Source organism: Macrobrachium nipponense, chromosome 6, assembly GCF_015104395.2.
Source record: "Macrobrachium nipponense isolate FS-2020 chromosome 6, ASM1510439v2, whole genome shotgun sequence".
Lineage (NCBI taxonomy): Eukaryota > Metazoa > Arthropoda > Malacostraca > Decapoda > Palaemonidae > Macrobrachium > Macrobrachium nipponense.
In genome coordinates this window covers 139,871,468-139,887,420 of record NC_061108.1, presented here as the reverse complement: position 1 = coordinate 139,887,420, position 15,953 = coordinate 139,871,468, and the positions used below count along the sequence as shown (strand labels likewise).

At 33.8% G+C, this 15,953-nt stretch overlaps 1 protein-coding gene across 1 annotated transcript in view; it reads left to right on the top strand.

Annotated features, from left to right (window-relative positions):
- Positions 1-15,953, top strand: part of LOC135216661 (pneumococcal serine-rich repeat protein-like) — a 670,367-nt gene that overhangs the window by 507,422 nt on the left and 146,992 nt on the right. Inside the window, exon 3 of the mRNA XM_064252048.1 lies at positions 5,864-6,001. Coding sequence (XP_064108118.1) covers positions 5,864-6,001 — 138 coding nt within the window. The remainder of the gene's footprint in view (positions 1-5,863; positions 6,002-15,953) is intronic.

Genomic DNA, 15,953 nt, shown 5'->3' with positions numbered 1-15,953 from the left:
AAACAGAAACAGAAAAAGCAGTAGAAACAGTTCTAGTAGCAACAGCAGGAAGTAGCAGAAAAAGCAGTACTAGTACCAGCAGCAGAAGTAGCAGGAAAAGCAGTAAGCAGAAGTAGCAGCAAGACCAAGGGCCGTCGGAGGAGAGACAGAGACAGAGGCGTTTGGGAAGAAATAGTGCATTATAACTGTACCGTATCTCAGGGCGGTTGTCACAGCCCTCCAACGCTCCTGGAATCCCTAGCGGGTGATTTCCAGCGATTATTTTCCAGGGGCGGGTCGAAACTCCTACGGTGAAATAACACCTACCGACCGGAGTTTTAGAGAGAGAGGAGAGAGAGATGAGAGAGAGAGAGAGAGAGAGAGAGAGAGAGAGAAATAACACCTTTTAACTACACAAACACACACACACACAACACGAATACAGTCTTTCCCTGATAGCATAACTCGTCTCGTCTCCTTCGTAAAAGATAAGAGAGAGAGAGAGAGAGAGAGAAGAGAGAGAGAGAGAGAGAGAAAATAACACCTTTCAACTAAACACACACGCAGATAGGTTTACCCGATAGTAAGAGTCGTCTCGTCTCCTTCGTAAAAGATAAGAGAGAGAGAGAGAGAGAGAGAGAGAGAGAGAGAATAACACCTTCCGACCAACGGAAATATACACAGGCTCCCCGATAGGATATCTTCCACTCCCCTCCATCGTAAAAGATAAGGAGGAGGAGGAGGAGAGGAGGAGGAGGAGGAGAGAGAGAGAGAGAGAGAGAGAGAGAGAGAGGCCTCCTCTACAGCGAGAGTGATAATTAAAACAGAAATTGGAGCACTTGCTGAATGAACAGCCTCGTGAGTTTACCGATTTTTCGCTCTATCTTCCTACTTCTTCTTCTTCTTCTTCTTCTTCTTCTTCTCCTTCTTTTCAATTACAGAGAGTGCTAGGAAGAGACGGAGGTTTGGGAGAGAGATAGGGAGGTAGGGAGGGAGAGGGAGGGAGAGGGGTCCCTCACCTTCTTTCTCTCCCAACAAACAAACCACCGCCCCCCCCCCCCCCACCCCTCTCATCACTATATTCGACCCACCAGCATTTAGCAGCCGAGGAAAGGCAAGAGAGAATGCTTAAGCCGTCGTCGCTTTTAACTTGGAAAAAGACAATTCTTGGAAAGAAGGGAAAGTGTCTCGCTAAGACTGACACATAGATACAAAGGGAATCCTCTTTCTCTCCACTCTCTCTCTCTCTATCTCTCTCTCTCTCTCTCCTCTCTCTCTCTCAGGAGCAGCTTAGGTTGAACTGTAAAAATGAGGAATTTGAAGGTCGCTTGTTCTTGAATATATTTTCTCCTCTCTCTCTCTCTCTCTCTCTCTCGCTTTGAAGAAGACTAGTTCTACAACATATTCCTAAAATGGAAAAATTAGAGGGAGGGGGACAAATATGCATTGATTTCAATAATTAGATTCATAGATGATAAGAGATTAGGTTTATTTACCGTTGATTCATCAGTAATAATTTTTCCTCTCTGGCTGTTGTGAAGTCTGAATTCCAGGATGTCGGAACTTTAAGTATCATGGAGTTTAAATCACAGTATCAGCAGGAAAGACACATACATCATACATACATATATATATATATATATATATATATATATATATATATATATATATATATATTATATATAGTATATACTATATATATATATAATATATATATATATATATATATATATATATATATAATATATAAACTGATATCCTTACCCCTAGAATTTAAATGAATTAACACCAGTCACGATGTCCCTTGACAACAGTTATAAGTGTATTTCACCTAAATAGGCTAAATGACCATAAATACAGTCATATATCTCCCCTGATATGTGAAATTAGGTCACATAATCACTCGAAATATATCCTAAAAAAATGAAGACAATTTTTTCATTTAATTCCAGAAATAAGTGAAAAAAATAAGGAATATTATGGATCGACTTGCCAGTAAAAATAATTTTCCTTCAAATTAGTCTCATCTTGCGTGTCAAATACCGAGAAGAGGAATTACAGCCACCCTAACCCTACCCCCCTCCCTTCCCCCCTCTCCCCCTACCCCCGTGGTCTAGGGGCATTGCAGAGACCCCTCCTCCTTCCCCCAAACCGCCCCCACTCTCTGTATCCCCCCCCAGCCAACTAAATTACCAGGTTCCTCAAAAACCCCCATCAAGTTGAAAGAAGACTCCCTCTACTTTGTAATTACCGATGACGTCATAAGGAACAAACGTTTCGTTAGTCGAGTATATCTCATTAGGAGGATAATTTACCTGTCTGAGAAGCAAAAGCACGAAAAGCCCCACCCCCCTCCTCTCTCTCTCTCTCTCTCTCTCTCTCGTTCTGTTTTTAGCACAGGTAAGCAAACGCAGGATAATACTAAGTCCTTTAAAAAGAGACAAATATATCACTAGCTGACTACAGAGAAATTCGTAAAATGCAAGAAAAATCTCTCTCTCTCCTCTCTCGTCTCTCTCTCTCTCTCTCTCTCTCATATGCAGGAGGACATTAAGTCCAATAATCAAATAACTTTGACATAAAGAGACGTATATTATTAGTTGGGTACAGAAACATTCATAAAAAAACAAACAGAAACTTTCAACTATAGAACTACAAAAACAACAAAAACAACTTTAGAAATTTCAATATTTTGAACTTTTAATTCACCATCTTAGGAAAAAATTTAAATAGAAATTTATATAATAATAAAAAAAATAATAATTGTATAAAAATAAATAATCTTCAAAAATTTATAGAAAAATAACTGATGTTAGGATAATTAACATCAAAAAAATTAATGTCAAAATAATTATAATACAAATATAACAAATATCAAAATATTGACTAAAAATATTTATTATGAAAATAATTAATATCAAAATAACCTTATGTCAAATTAATTAACATAAAATAATTAATAACAAAATAATTAACATCCAACTAATCTGTAAAAATAATTGACTTTAAAATAACTGATATCACCAACTAACATCAAAAGAATTACTGTAAAAATACATTAATATTAAAACATTCAACATCAAAACAAATATCAAAATAATTACTCTGAAAGTAATTAATATTAAAATAATAATTGCCAAAATAATCAATATCAAAATAATTACTGTCAAAATAATTAATATATTAAAATATATAACATCAAAACACATATCAACACATCAAAATAATTACTGTCAAAGGTACTACTATCAAAATAATTATTGCCAAAACAATCAATACCAAAACAAAGTAAAAAATAATTAACGTCAGCCATTACTCTGAGCCCCGTACAAGAAAACGTAAAACTAATCTCACGCAATCTATCTACCTGGATTACCCTAAAGCACAAGAAAAAAAAACTAATTAGTAGTAACGATGCTGCATCTATCACCTGTGACGTATACCACTTACCCTGGCTTATTATGTACCTCGCCAATTAAGCTTCTTTGCCCCCCCAAATAGAAATTAGGTCATCCATCCCAGCATCCACGTAGTTAGGGGTTGGTAGGGTCCCGCCACTCGCGTGAGAATTCTTACGGAATTTTAATTTTGGGAATAGCTCCTTTGTAATAATAATAATAATAATAATAATAATAAAATAATAATAATAATAAAATAATAATAATAATAATAAGGAAAAAGAAACCCACAAGATTACCGAGTCTAACTTGTTTACTCGTAAGTTATTTACGTAGTATTACTATATTTACATAGTGTTAATACTATGTAAATACTTTACAGTAAACAAGTTATCTCGGCAATCTTGTTGGTTTCTTTTTCTATCTTCAGAAGAAAACTGAAAGAAGTTTTTGTTTGGTTCAATAATAATAATAATAATAATAATAATAATAATAATAATAATAAATTTTACTTGAGCATAAGCTATAATACATTATTAGTTAGGAATACAATAATAAAATAAAATATATACTACATATTATGAATATAACTGTGTGTATATGATATATATATATATATATATATATATATATATATATATATACTATATATATACATATCTATATATATATATATATATATGATATGCATATCAATACGAAAAGTAAAGACGAGAAAACTACACTAAATAATAAAAAAACAAAAATATTAAAGATTAAATTACGAATTAAAAATATAGCGTTATTTCAACTTCACATCTCATTACATCAAACTGCGCAGTTCTTCTGTTTGAGTTCCTTATGGAATTGAATAAAGAATTTAGGCCAAAGGCCAAGCACTGGGACCTATGATGCCATTCAGCGCTGAAGCGTAAATTGACGGTAAAAGGTTTGAAAGGTGTAACAGGAGGATAAGCTCGTAGTGGCACTATGAATCAACTGTTACGAGAGGGTGGAAGGTAAGATGGAAATGAATATGAAAGGAGAGACAGTAAAAGGATTTTCAGGGGATGTAGCAAGGCACTATCTAACCCCTACGGAAACTGGACAGTATAGTCTTTATTTTAATGTTCGTTATAGTACACAAGCGAGATTTCCAATGAATCAAGCAGACAATAGCAATTTTTATGTTTAGTTAAACGCACGATGTATAACATAACCTTCCCTGCTCCTATTACAATACAAATAAAATTTTATATCGTTTTTAAATCACTCAATTTGATTATTTCTAGACGAATGAAGAGCAGGGTTATAATACTAATAAAACTTCTAAGTGAGATTAACCCTCTCGAAATACATCAATAAAATCTAGTTAAAGGTCATGCCTACAATTATTCAGCTTTTGGGGAAATGAATGCAAAGTCATAACAAACAAACAAAAAAGGAAAACAAGTCCTTTGATAAATATATGATCTCATTCATGGGATTTCAAAGTCTTTAGACCAAATTAGCCAATTTCAGAATAAAAGCAGGATCAGCTCAAAGTGGACGAAAGTAATCAAAATATCTGTCGCATTTTGTCAAAATTCGACGAGAGAGAAACAAAAAGGTAAAAGATAAACAGAAAGTCTAAAAGAAAAAAGGGAATGATGACTAAAGTGATTAAGATTATATATTTTTCTATTTCAATTGTTTTATGATCATTATGCCTTTTCTCCGTTAAGTTTTAAAATCCTGTTACCTGATTCTCAGACGATTTTAGAATTTAAGAAAATGTAATACGCATATTTTGAATAGTCTGTACGCATTAAATCAAACGTATGATCATGTGTTCTGTACGTTGGAAATTGTTTAACAATTGAGAAGCCTGGAATAATAATAATAATAATAATAATAATAATAATAATAATAATAATAATAATAATAATAATAATAAGGCTGAAGTAGCTCCAGGCCTCATGCAGAAGAGTGTGCCCCTAGAAACATCGCACATAGTAAGAAAAGTGATGGACTTCTAAGGAGGCAGGATGCAACCCGGAGCCCCACACTATAAATACCACCCAGTCGAACTGGGGGACTGTGATAGACAAAAAACAAATATTATATATATATATATATATATATATATATATATATATATATATATATATTATATATATATATATATATATATATATATATATATATATATAATTATTAATAATAATCGCGGTGGTACGACTAAGTTTTTCATCGCAATAAAATATAACAACTTCCACTGCTATTATTGGCAAACCAATTATTCTCTATGTATATGAATTCGTCGTGCTAAAAAAAAGGTGTATTTTTCATTTCAAACTTCTAAATATTGTCAAAGCATCAATGAATCACAAAACTAATCTGGACATTTAAAAAATAACATTTCAATTTACAGGAAATCTTGTTGTCATTTTTTATCAAAGAAGTTGACACTGACCTGCAATGCCAACATCAACATCTTACACTACTCTCTCTCGTTTCTCCAACAGCCGCGCAGTGTTGGGGAACCAAGACGTCGTCGGGTCAGGCCCTTGGTGGCGGGTCTTCGAGCACGACTTCTGGGGGTCGCCTCTCGCCCGTAAGGCCTCTCACGGGTCGTGGAGACCAGTGACGACCTTATCCTTCAGGTGAGTGGAATGATTTGCAATTGGAATCTCTCGAGTTCGAGGGAAGATGCAATGCAACACACTTTAATACTATTTTCTCATTGTATTTTAAGACATTTTTTAGCTATTTATTATGTATTAATTTCTTTTTCTTTATTTATTAAGTGAGATCTCCTTCCTTATGTATTTTCTCTTTACCTCCATCACCCATCTCCCTCTCTCTCTCTCTCTCTCTCTGCTCTCTCTCTCTCTCTCTCTCTCTCTCTCTTTCACAGAAATCACAGTACTGGACCGTTCATTCATCTCTCTCTCTCGTAGTAGCCATCTTGCTTGGTGAGACGTTCCCGGGCCCGCGTGAAGTCAGATTAATCAACAGATATCACAAGTTTAGCATACGTCTAGAATGAGAAATATCTAGAAGTGTTCGTGAATCTATCGGTGATAAGATTAGTGTGAAAAATAGTTAGGATAAAGCGTCTTCTAAGTTAGTTTATCAAGTGTAATACTGTAAATCAGAACACAAGATGGCAGAGTAGTTCCAACACTGCCGCGGGAAGAAATGGGAAAGGCGAGATTTAGCTTGCTTGGCGGATTCGCAATACGATGAGGTAGCAGGAAGGGAACTGGCATTTCTCATCTATGAGATCAGCAACAGTCCTAACCAAAAAGGTACAAAAGCATTCATAGATATATTAGAAGGATATAATCCTTCAAACTGGAACAAATCTAATGAAAACATCTTGAAAATAATTGAAGAAGTTCCAAATAAAATCCAAGTGGTCAAGAGACTCATAAAGAAAATATACATAAACCAACATATTCCGACAAAGAAAATGAATAAGGTGAATCTTGTGAATATCCTAATTGATGCATTAGGAAAAAAGAATGCCAAAAGCATGCAAACTGTGTAAGGTTTGGTATAGCATAGTCAATCCACAAAACCTAATCAGAAAATGTGCTGCATGCAACATTCCGACCCATCCACAGTGTGCTGAGGGGTAATGCAAGATATGAGAAAAGATACAAGAATATTTTGTTCAACATGTCTATCATGGATAGACAATGTTATTAAATCAAGATTGAATGTACAAATAGTTGAGGATGAAGAAGAAGAGGAAGAGGAAGAAGAAGAAGAAGAAGAGGAAAACGAAGAGAAGTAAACAAAAATGAAATGACAGAAAAAAATAAGGAAAACAAAGAACAAGATAAAAGTATGGATGCAGAGATACTCATTGATACTACATATTGAGGCAATAAAGCAGCATTCTACGAAGAAATAAATTACGATATGACAACACAAAAGCAAATCCCGAAGAGGCTCTACCCAGATCTACACAATGACAGGAAAGAGGAAAAATAGACAAAAAAGACAAAATCTGCAACCTTTTGAAAAGAGGGGAATTGCAGATTTGAGAAAATGTTACTACAAACATCCTAAGGTATGTCACAACTATGAAATATATGGTAAATGTGCATACCTAGATGGCTATGGGGATGTTTGCAGAGATCTGCATCCAAAAATATGCAAAAACCTAAAAGAAGGAAAAGGATGTAAGTTCGACAAAAAAATGTAAATATATGCACCCTGTAGCCATGAATCATAATCAAATAAATAACCAACCAAGTAATAAAATCCAAAATAAGAAAGAACAAATAAAGAGAGAAATAAAGAATATCAGGTAAAAGAAAAAAGCAAGCCACCAACGAGATATGCAGAGGTTGTCAGCAAAAAATTTCAAAGCATCAGCTCCAAGATTCTACTCAAGAGATAAGAATAACTGTATTTATTATGCAAGAGGATATTGCAGAAACGGAGGAGAAAATTGCAGATTCAGACACAAAATGAATAATTATGATGAAGGAAGATCAAATATTATGGAAAAGTTGGATTTTTTAATGTCAGAATTTCTGGAAATGAAAAAAAAGAACAACATACAGAACAGGAAAGAGACATGGGAAAATCCTTATTACTACCAATATTAAATGAAGGAGAAAACACGCAAACCATCATAATGATGAATGCGCAGGGTTTAGTTATGAGTAACTCAAAAAGAAAAATAGAGTACTTAGAAGAACTAACCCAAATTGAAAAGAAAATAGATATAATGAATATAAAGTGAAACCTGGTATTCCCAAGAGACTGGGAATGATGATCAAATAAAAAGGTTCCAAACTTATAGATCAGATAGAAAAAATAGGAATCAAGGGGGAACCGCAATATATGGGAAAGACAAAAAACAAGGAAAAATATATGAGAAATATAGTAACTAGAATGTGAACTAATAGCGGTAGAATTTGAATCTGAAAAATTAATGAACATAGTAATATAGACCTCCTAATACTAAAGAGTTTGACTTAATAATTGAAAATTGGATGATATATGTAGAAATCACAAGGACTGGACTATTCTCCTATCTGGAGACTTCAACTTTCCGTTCGTAGAATGGAAAGAACGAATAGGAGCTTGTGGTGGTTGTACTTATACATATAAAAAAGAGAGTAATAGTAGTGCAGAAGATAAGAGGCAATTCGAAAAGCTATTAGATATGCTACTAGAATACAACATTCAACAAATAAATCACCTGCCAACAAGAAAGGAAAATACTTTAGACCTAGTATTTGTGAACGAGATGAATTATGTTAAAGAAATAATAGTATATAATGCGAATATTTCAGACCATAATGTCATAGAAATAACAGTTCATTCCAAAGCAAGTGAAAACAGAGATAAGCAAGAAATGAAAAAGTGGGAAGGATATGGAAAATACAACTTCTACAGAAAAATAAAAAATATAAAATGGTCAGAAATAAATGGAAGAATTAAACAATGATTGGGATAACATTTTCGTAAGTGATGACATAAGGGAAATACGGAGATATTATATAAAATATTAGAGAAAATAGTGGATAAATATATACCGAAGAAGAAAAGTAAACATCATTCATGCATACCAAGAGACAGAAGGATCTTGTTCCAGAAAATCAGAAAGTGGAAAAAAGGTCTTGCAAAAGAAAAAAATGCATGGAAAGTTATAGAACTAAAAAGTAAGATAGAAAATGCAGAACAAAAGATTATACAATCAAAAGAAAATGAAAAACGGGACTTGGAAGAAAAAACCCTATTAAATATCAAGCAAAACCCCAAACTATTATACTCATATGCGAAGAGGATGAATAAAAGAAGAATAGAAATAAAAAGGCCCTCGAGAATTAAATTGGAGGGGAGATTAACGAATGAAAAAAAAGGAAAATTTGCAACATACTGGCAGAACGATATAAGAGAGAATTTCACCCCAGAATAAGATAATGAAGATAATGATAGACAAGTTAAGGGACGAAAATAGTGAATATTTAGCTGACATAGAAATTAATGAAGCTGATATTGTGCAGGCAATTAATGAAATTAAAAATGGAGCTGCTGCAGGGTGGGCCTGATGGAGTCCCTGCTATTTTGTTAAAGAAAGTAGTTCATTCTATTGCAAAGCCACTTGCAATATTATTAAGACAAAGTGTAGATACAGGCAAGATTTATGATGAGCACAAATTAGCATATATCAACCCTACTTTCAAAAGTGGATCAAGACTAGAGGCAAGTAATTATAGGCCTGTGAGTCTAACATCACATATTATGAAAGTGTATGAAAGGGTAATGAAGCAAAAAATATTATGAAACATTTAATAAAAAAATAATTTGTTTAATATAGGACAAACACGGTTTCGTACCCGAAAAAAAAAAGTACAAACCCAACTATTAGTCCACCGTGAGAACATATTCAAAAATATGAAAAGCGGAAATGAAACAGATGTGGTTTATCTAGACTTTGCAAAAGCTTTTGACAAAGTAGACCATAATATATAGCAAAGAAAATTAGAAAACACAATATCGTAGATAAAGTAGGAAGATGGTTAAAAGAATTTTTACACAACAGAAAACAGATAGTTATTGCAAACGATGAGAAATCGGATGAAACCAAGGTAATATCCGGTGTGCCACAAGGTACGGTGTTAGCTGCAATACTGTTTGTTATTATGATTGAAGACATAGACAGTAATGTTAAGGATTCGGTAGTGAGTAGTTACGCTGATGACACAAGAATAAGTAGAGAAATTACTTGTGATGAAGATAGGAACGCTCTACAAAGAGACCTTAACAAAGTATATGATTGGGCAGAGGTAAATAGGATGGTATTTAACTCTGATAAATTTGAATCAATAAATTATGGAGACAGAGAAGGAAAGCTATATGCATATAGGGGACCTAATAATGAGACAATCACAAATAAGGAAGCAGTTAAAGACCTTGGTGTGATGATGATAGGAACATGTTATGCAATGATCAAATAGCAATTCTTTTGGCAAAATAACAAAAGTGAAGCAAAAATGGGAATGTTGTTACGGCACTTCAAAACAAGAAAAGCTGAACACATGATTATGCTTTATAAAACATATGTTCGTAGTCCACTTGAATATTGCAATATGATATGGTACCCACACTATCAAAAGGATATTGCACAAATAGAGAGTGTACAAAGGTCCTTTACAGCTAGAATAGAAGAAGTTAAGGACCTTGACTACTGGGAAAAGACTACAATCCTTAAAATTATAGTCTGGAGAAAGGAGAAGAGAACGCTACATGATAATTCAGGCATGGAAACAGATAGAAGGAATAACAGAAAATATCATGGAACTAAAAATATCAGAAAGAGGCAAGCAGAGGTAGATTAATAGTGCCCAAAACTATACCAAGGAAAATAGGGGAGGACAAAACAGGACATTAATCCACTACGCACCAGCATCGATAATGCAGCGTCTATTCAATGCGTTGCCAGCTCATCTGAGGAATATATCAGGGAGTGGAGCGTAGATGTGTTTAAGAATAAGCTCGACAAATATCTAAACTGCATCTCAGACCATCCAAGATTGGAAGATGCAAAATATACCGGAAGATGTACTAGCAACTCGTGGTAGACATTAGGGTGTCTCACACTGAGGGACCTGGGCAACCCGAACGAACTGTAAGGTCTGTAAGGTAGGGTAAGGTCTCTCTCTCTCTCTCTCTCTCTCTCTCTCTCTCTCTCTCAGAAATCATAGTACTGGAGTTCATTCATTCATCCATCTCTCTCTCTCTCTCTCTCTCTCTCTCTCTCTCTCTCTCTCTCTCTCTCTCTCCACACACACAGAAATCACAGTACGGGAGTTCATTCATATCTCTCTCTCTCTGTCTCTCTCTCTCTCTCTCTCTTTTGGAAATCATAGTAATGGAGTTCATTCAGCTTTTTTAAGGAATTTTACTGTCGTAGTAATGTTACACACTCTAAGTAGTAGGTAATGATTTTATGATAGAACGAACATTTTTTGTTCTACAATGAAAGGTACAAACTTTTTTATTTTATAATGAAAGGGACAACATTTTTTATTTTACAATGAAAGGGACAAACTTTTTTTATTTTACAATGAAATGCACAAACTTTATTTCATATTGAAATGGACACACTTTTTTATTCGACAATGAAAGGGACAAACTTTCTTGCTTTTTTAATGAAAGGGACATTTCTTGTTTTACATTCAAAGGGAAAAACGTTCTTATTTTACAATGAAAGGGACAAACTTTTATTTATTTTATAATGAAAGTGACAATTTTTTTTATTCTATAATGAAAGGGACAAACTTTTTTTATTTTACAATGTAATGGACAGACTTATTTCATAATGATATGGACAAACTATTTTATTTTATAATGAAAGGGACAAAGTTTTCTTTTTTATAATGAAAGGGACAAATATTTCTTATTTTACAATGAAAAGTGCAAACTTTTTATTTTACCAAATGAAATAGACAAAACTTTGATTTTCATGATGAAAGGGAGACACTTTTTTTTATTTTTTATTTTACAATGAAACGGGCAAACCCATTTTAATTACTCATAATGCAAGAGGACGCAACTTTTCTATTTCAAAATGAAAGGGAAAAAAATTTTTCATTTTACATTGAAAGGAACAAATATTTCATATTTTACAGTGAATAAAGATGGAAAATTTTTCATTGCAACGAAAACGGACAAACATTATTCATTTTACAGTGAAAGGAGAAAACCTTCTATATATTCTAGAATGACTGGGACTAACGGAAGAAGTTGAAGACATTAATTAATATATATATATATATATATATATATATATATATATATATATATATATATATATATATATATATATATTTCATTTGACATATTAAAGTTTCATACAAATAACAATTAACATCAGAATTTCAAAACTAAGGGCTGCTCTACGAGCAAGAGCCCGTGCTGACATAACGTCAGCTCAACAAAAAACAGCGAGAACATTAAAACAAATATGAAAGATGAAAAAAAAATCAAAATAAAAAGGAATTCGTTTTTTATACAGTTGCAAATAAGAATAGATCGGATTGAGCCTTCCATATAACAGTCAGAATTTATTACAGGAAAAGATCTATAAAGACTGTGCATAAATAAGAGTTAATAGACAGTTTATTCATTTGGAAAGAACGAAGAAAAAGATTATATACAAAAAAGTACCTTCGCTCGAAGCAATAAATCGTCAATCCCATCCCGTTCCTGAAAAAGAAATAAATAAATAAAAAAATAAAAAAACTTAACAACCACCCCTACCTCCAAACACTCCCTTATCGTTAAAACGGGGGGAAGGGGAGCTATTGGTTGGGGGGGGGGGTGGGGGGGGGACAGAAGGGGGGAGAGACACGAAGATCATAAAAAAAGATTCTATAAAAGTAATTTCCTCAAACTATAAATCGTCAATCCATTCCGCTTCTAAAAAAAAAAAAAAAAAAAAAAAAAAAAAAACTTAACAAAGCGCTTCCTACCCAAAAAACATCCTCCCCTACCCCTACAAAATAAAAGGGATAAAGGGGTGAGGGTAGTTTGGGAGGGGGGAGGAGTGAGAGACACAATATCCGAATTCAAACGTTATCGGTAATCGAAGATCACGGCAACGAAAGCGACATATACGCGCCAACTGCTCTGCCATCGACAATCTGTCGTTAAACGCCGCCTGATACGACATACCGCGCGATTCAGCATTTTAAAAGTCTCTCGCGGGTGACATCGCTCCAGGACTATGTCACAAACCGGCGCGAGTCGCGTGCTTGCGCGCTCCATTGCGAGCAGCTTATAGCTCGGTGATGTTGTCACGGCTTCTTGTCGCTGGGAGAGAGGATGGTGATGATGTTCTTATTTTAAAGTCTGAAATAGAGTTTTTTGTCACACTTTTCATTCTATTTCTCCATCATTTATGTATGTATATATATACACATGTATATGTATATATATATGTATATGTATATATATATTAATATATATATATATACTATATATATATATATATATATATATATAATATATATACTATATATATATATATATAGATATATATATATATATATATATATATATATATATATATATATATATATATATATATATATACATATATATATATATATATATATATATATATATATTATATATATATATATATATATATATATATATATACGTATATATAATGTATGCCATATATACGTATTATATTATAATATTTACCATACTTACATGTTAATATCTATACATACACATTCATATAAAAGTTCTAAACACGAGGCGCCAGAACAAACCGCTCCCATCCCCCCTCGCCCCCCCCCAAAAAAAAAAAAAAAAAAAAAACAAAAAAAAAAAAAAAAAAAAACAATAGAGTTCAAAAGTTAATAAGAATAATCTAAATCCTGCTTATCGTCTTGTTAACCCCCTGTAATTTTCTTAAGTCGCAGCGGAAAAGTCTTTCATTACCTCGCTAATTCTAATGACAGAGGAGGAATTGCAAGCTAATCACGGTAATTCTCAAAATACACAAAACCTTGGATAATGCTCGCTTTAGACGGCTGGTTGGTCTCCTAGCCGCATTATTATTGCTCTTGTTGCTAAAATTCCCGTGACTGACCCGCTGACCCATTTATTGCAAAGGCTTTTAGTATTACCTTGAGATTAATAGATACAGGTACATATATATAATATCTATATATATATATATATAATATATATATATATAATATTTTATATATATATTATATATATATCTATATATATATATATAATTAATATAAATATATAATATATAATATATAACTTAAATAATAGAGATATATATATAATTGTATTAGTCACAATCCCGCTACCGGACATCACGATTTCTTCATATTATCAGGTTAGGATGAATATTCTCGTCTGCAAATTGACATAGAATTCAGTATCTTTTCATTAATTTGTATGATAAACTCCTTTACCACATCAGCGTTTTACACCACTACCGGTGGTAGGTTAATGATTAAGCACACAAAGAAAGAAAAGAAATTACATAGCTTGCAAAAATTAGCCGTTTTTACAGTTAGACCTCAGCGTCTGAAGATTCCTCAGATTTAGGTGGGCCAAAATACACATTGCCAAACAGAAAAGTCTTAGAATTTACATTTTTTTTCTTATAGTTCGTCAAATGAACGAATTCTGGAGAGCATTTTCGAAATTGGGAACTTTGCTCGTGTCAAAACGATGAAGTTCTGCGGCGCACTGAACTGAGAAAGAGAGAGAGAGCGTTTATAGCAGTTATGAAGTTTAGACTAAATAAGAGAGAGAGAGAGAGAGCAGTTATCAACTTACGTCTGAGAGAGAGAGAGAGAGAGAGAGAGAGAGAGCGTTTATAGCAGTTATGAAGTTTAGACTAAATAAGAGAGAGAGAGAGAGAGCAGTTATTAACTTACGTCTGAGAGAGAGAGAGAGAGAGAGAGAGAGAGAGAGAGAGAGAGAGAGAGAGAGAGAGCGTTTATAGCAGTTATTAACTTACGACTAAGTAAAAAAAAAAAGAGATAAAGAGAAAACGTGTTTATAACAGTTATTAACTTCAGAACAAAGTAGAGATCGAGAGAGAGAGAGAGAGAGAGAGAGAGAGAGAGAGAGAGAGAGCGTTTATAGCAGTTATTAACTTACGACTAAGTAAAAAAAACAAGAGATAAATAGAGAAAAACTGTTTATAGCAGTTCTTAACTTCAGACAAAGTAAGAGAGAGAGAGAGAGAGAGAGAGAGAATTTTATAGTAGTTATTTACTTCAGACAAAGGGAAAATATCTTTAAAACATTCCAGCACAAAGACATCCGAGAATGGCTTCCAGTCACGCCCCAAAAGGTTCAACTGAAGTGTTTGCAAGAGCTTACCTTTATATATACCAGGTAGGACCCAACTCATAAAATACCTTCATTGACCTCACCATCTTCAAGAAGACTTGCTAGCTATTCAACTATTTCATTCTCCCCTACCAAGAGATATATATCCATATATCCCCATTCTATCTAAAGAACCTTCCCTCCCTTACTTCGTCAGGTATTCCAGTATCTCTCCACGGTGTCTTGAGAACCTTCCATTCTCCCTCAAATCACTTCATGATCCGCAAAGCTTGACGTCTGACAATGCGTGACCATTACACATTCAAGTTTCAGCTTTCAGCTTTTCGCAAAAAACTCGGCTCGATCCTTTGTAACCTAAACAGCTCCGCTTTGATTTCTGCTTCCTTCCGTCCTCCCTGCAAGCACCATTTCAAATGCTTGGAACACAGATTACTTTAAACTCACAAATGTTTATATCTATTTTTGCCTAGAGAAAGGGGGCAGCAGCTGTGTGTTATCATGGTCTCAAATAAATGCTATTCAAACAATCTTCCAGAGTTAGTGGTCGATTCATATATAGGCTTTTTTTTTAAGTTATTATTCTTGAAATTGAAAATGAATAGTGCGACTGTTATGAGAGAGACCGTCATTGATTTACAAAAACACTAGCTCGGTAGTGATCTTTGGTTCCAAGGCACTTTTTTACCAGTCATGGGGGCGGGGGTGGTGGGGTGGGCGGGGGTCGCTGACTGACCTGGATTCCAG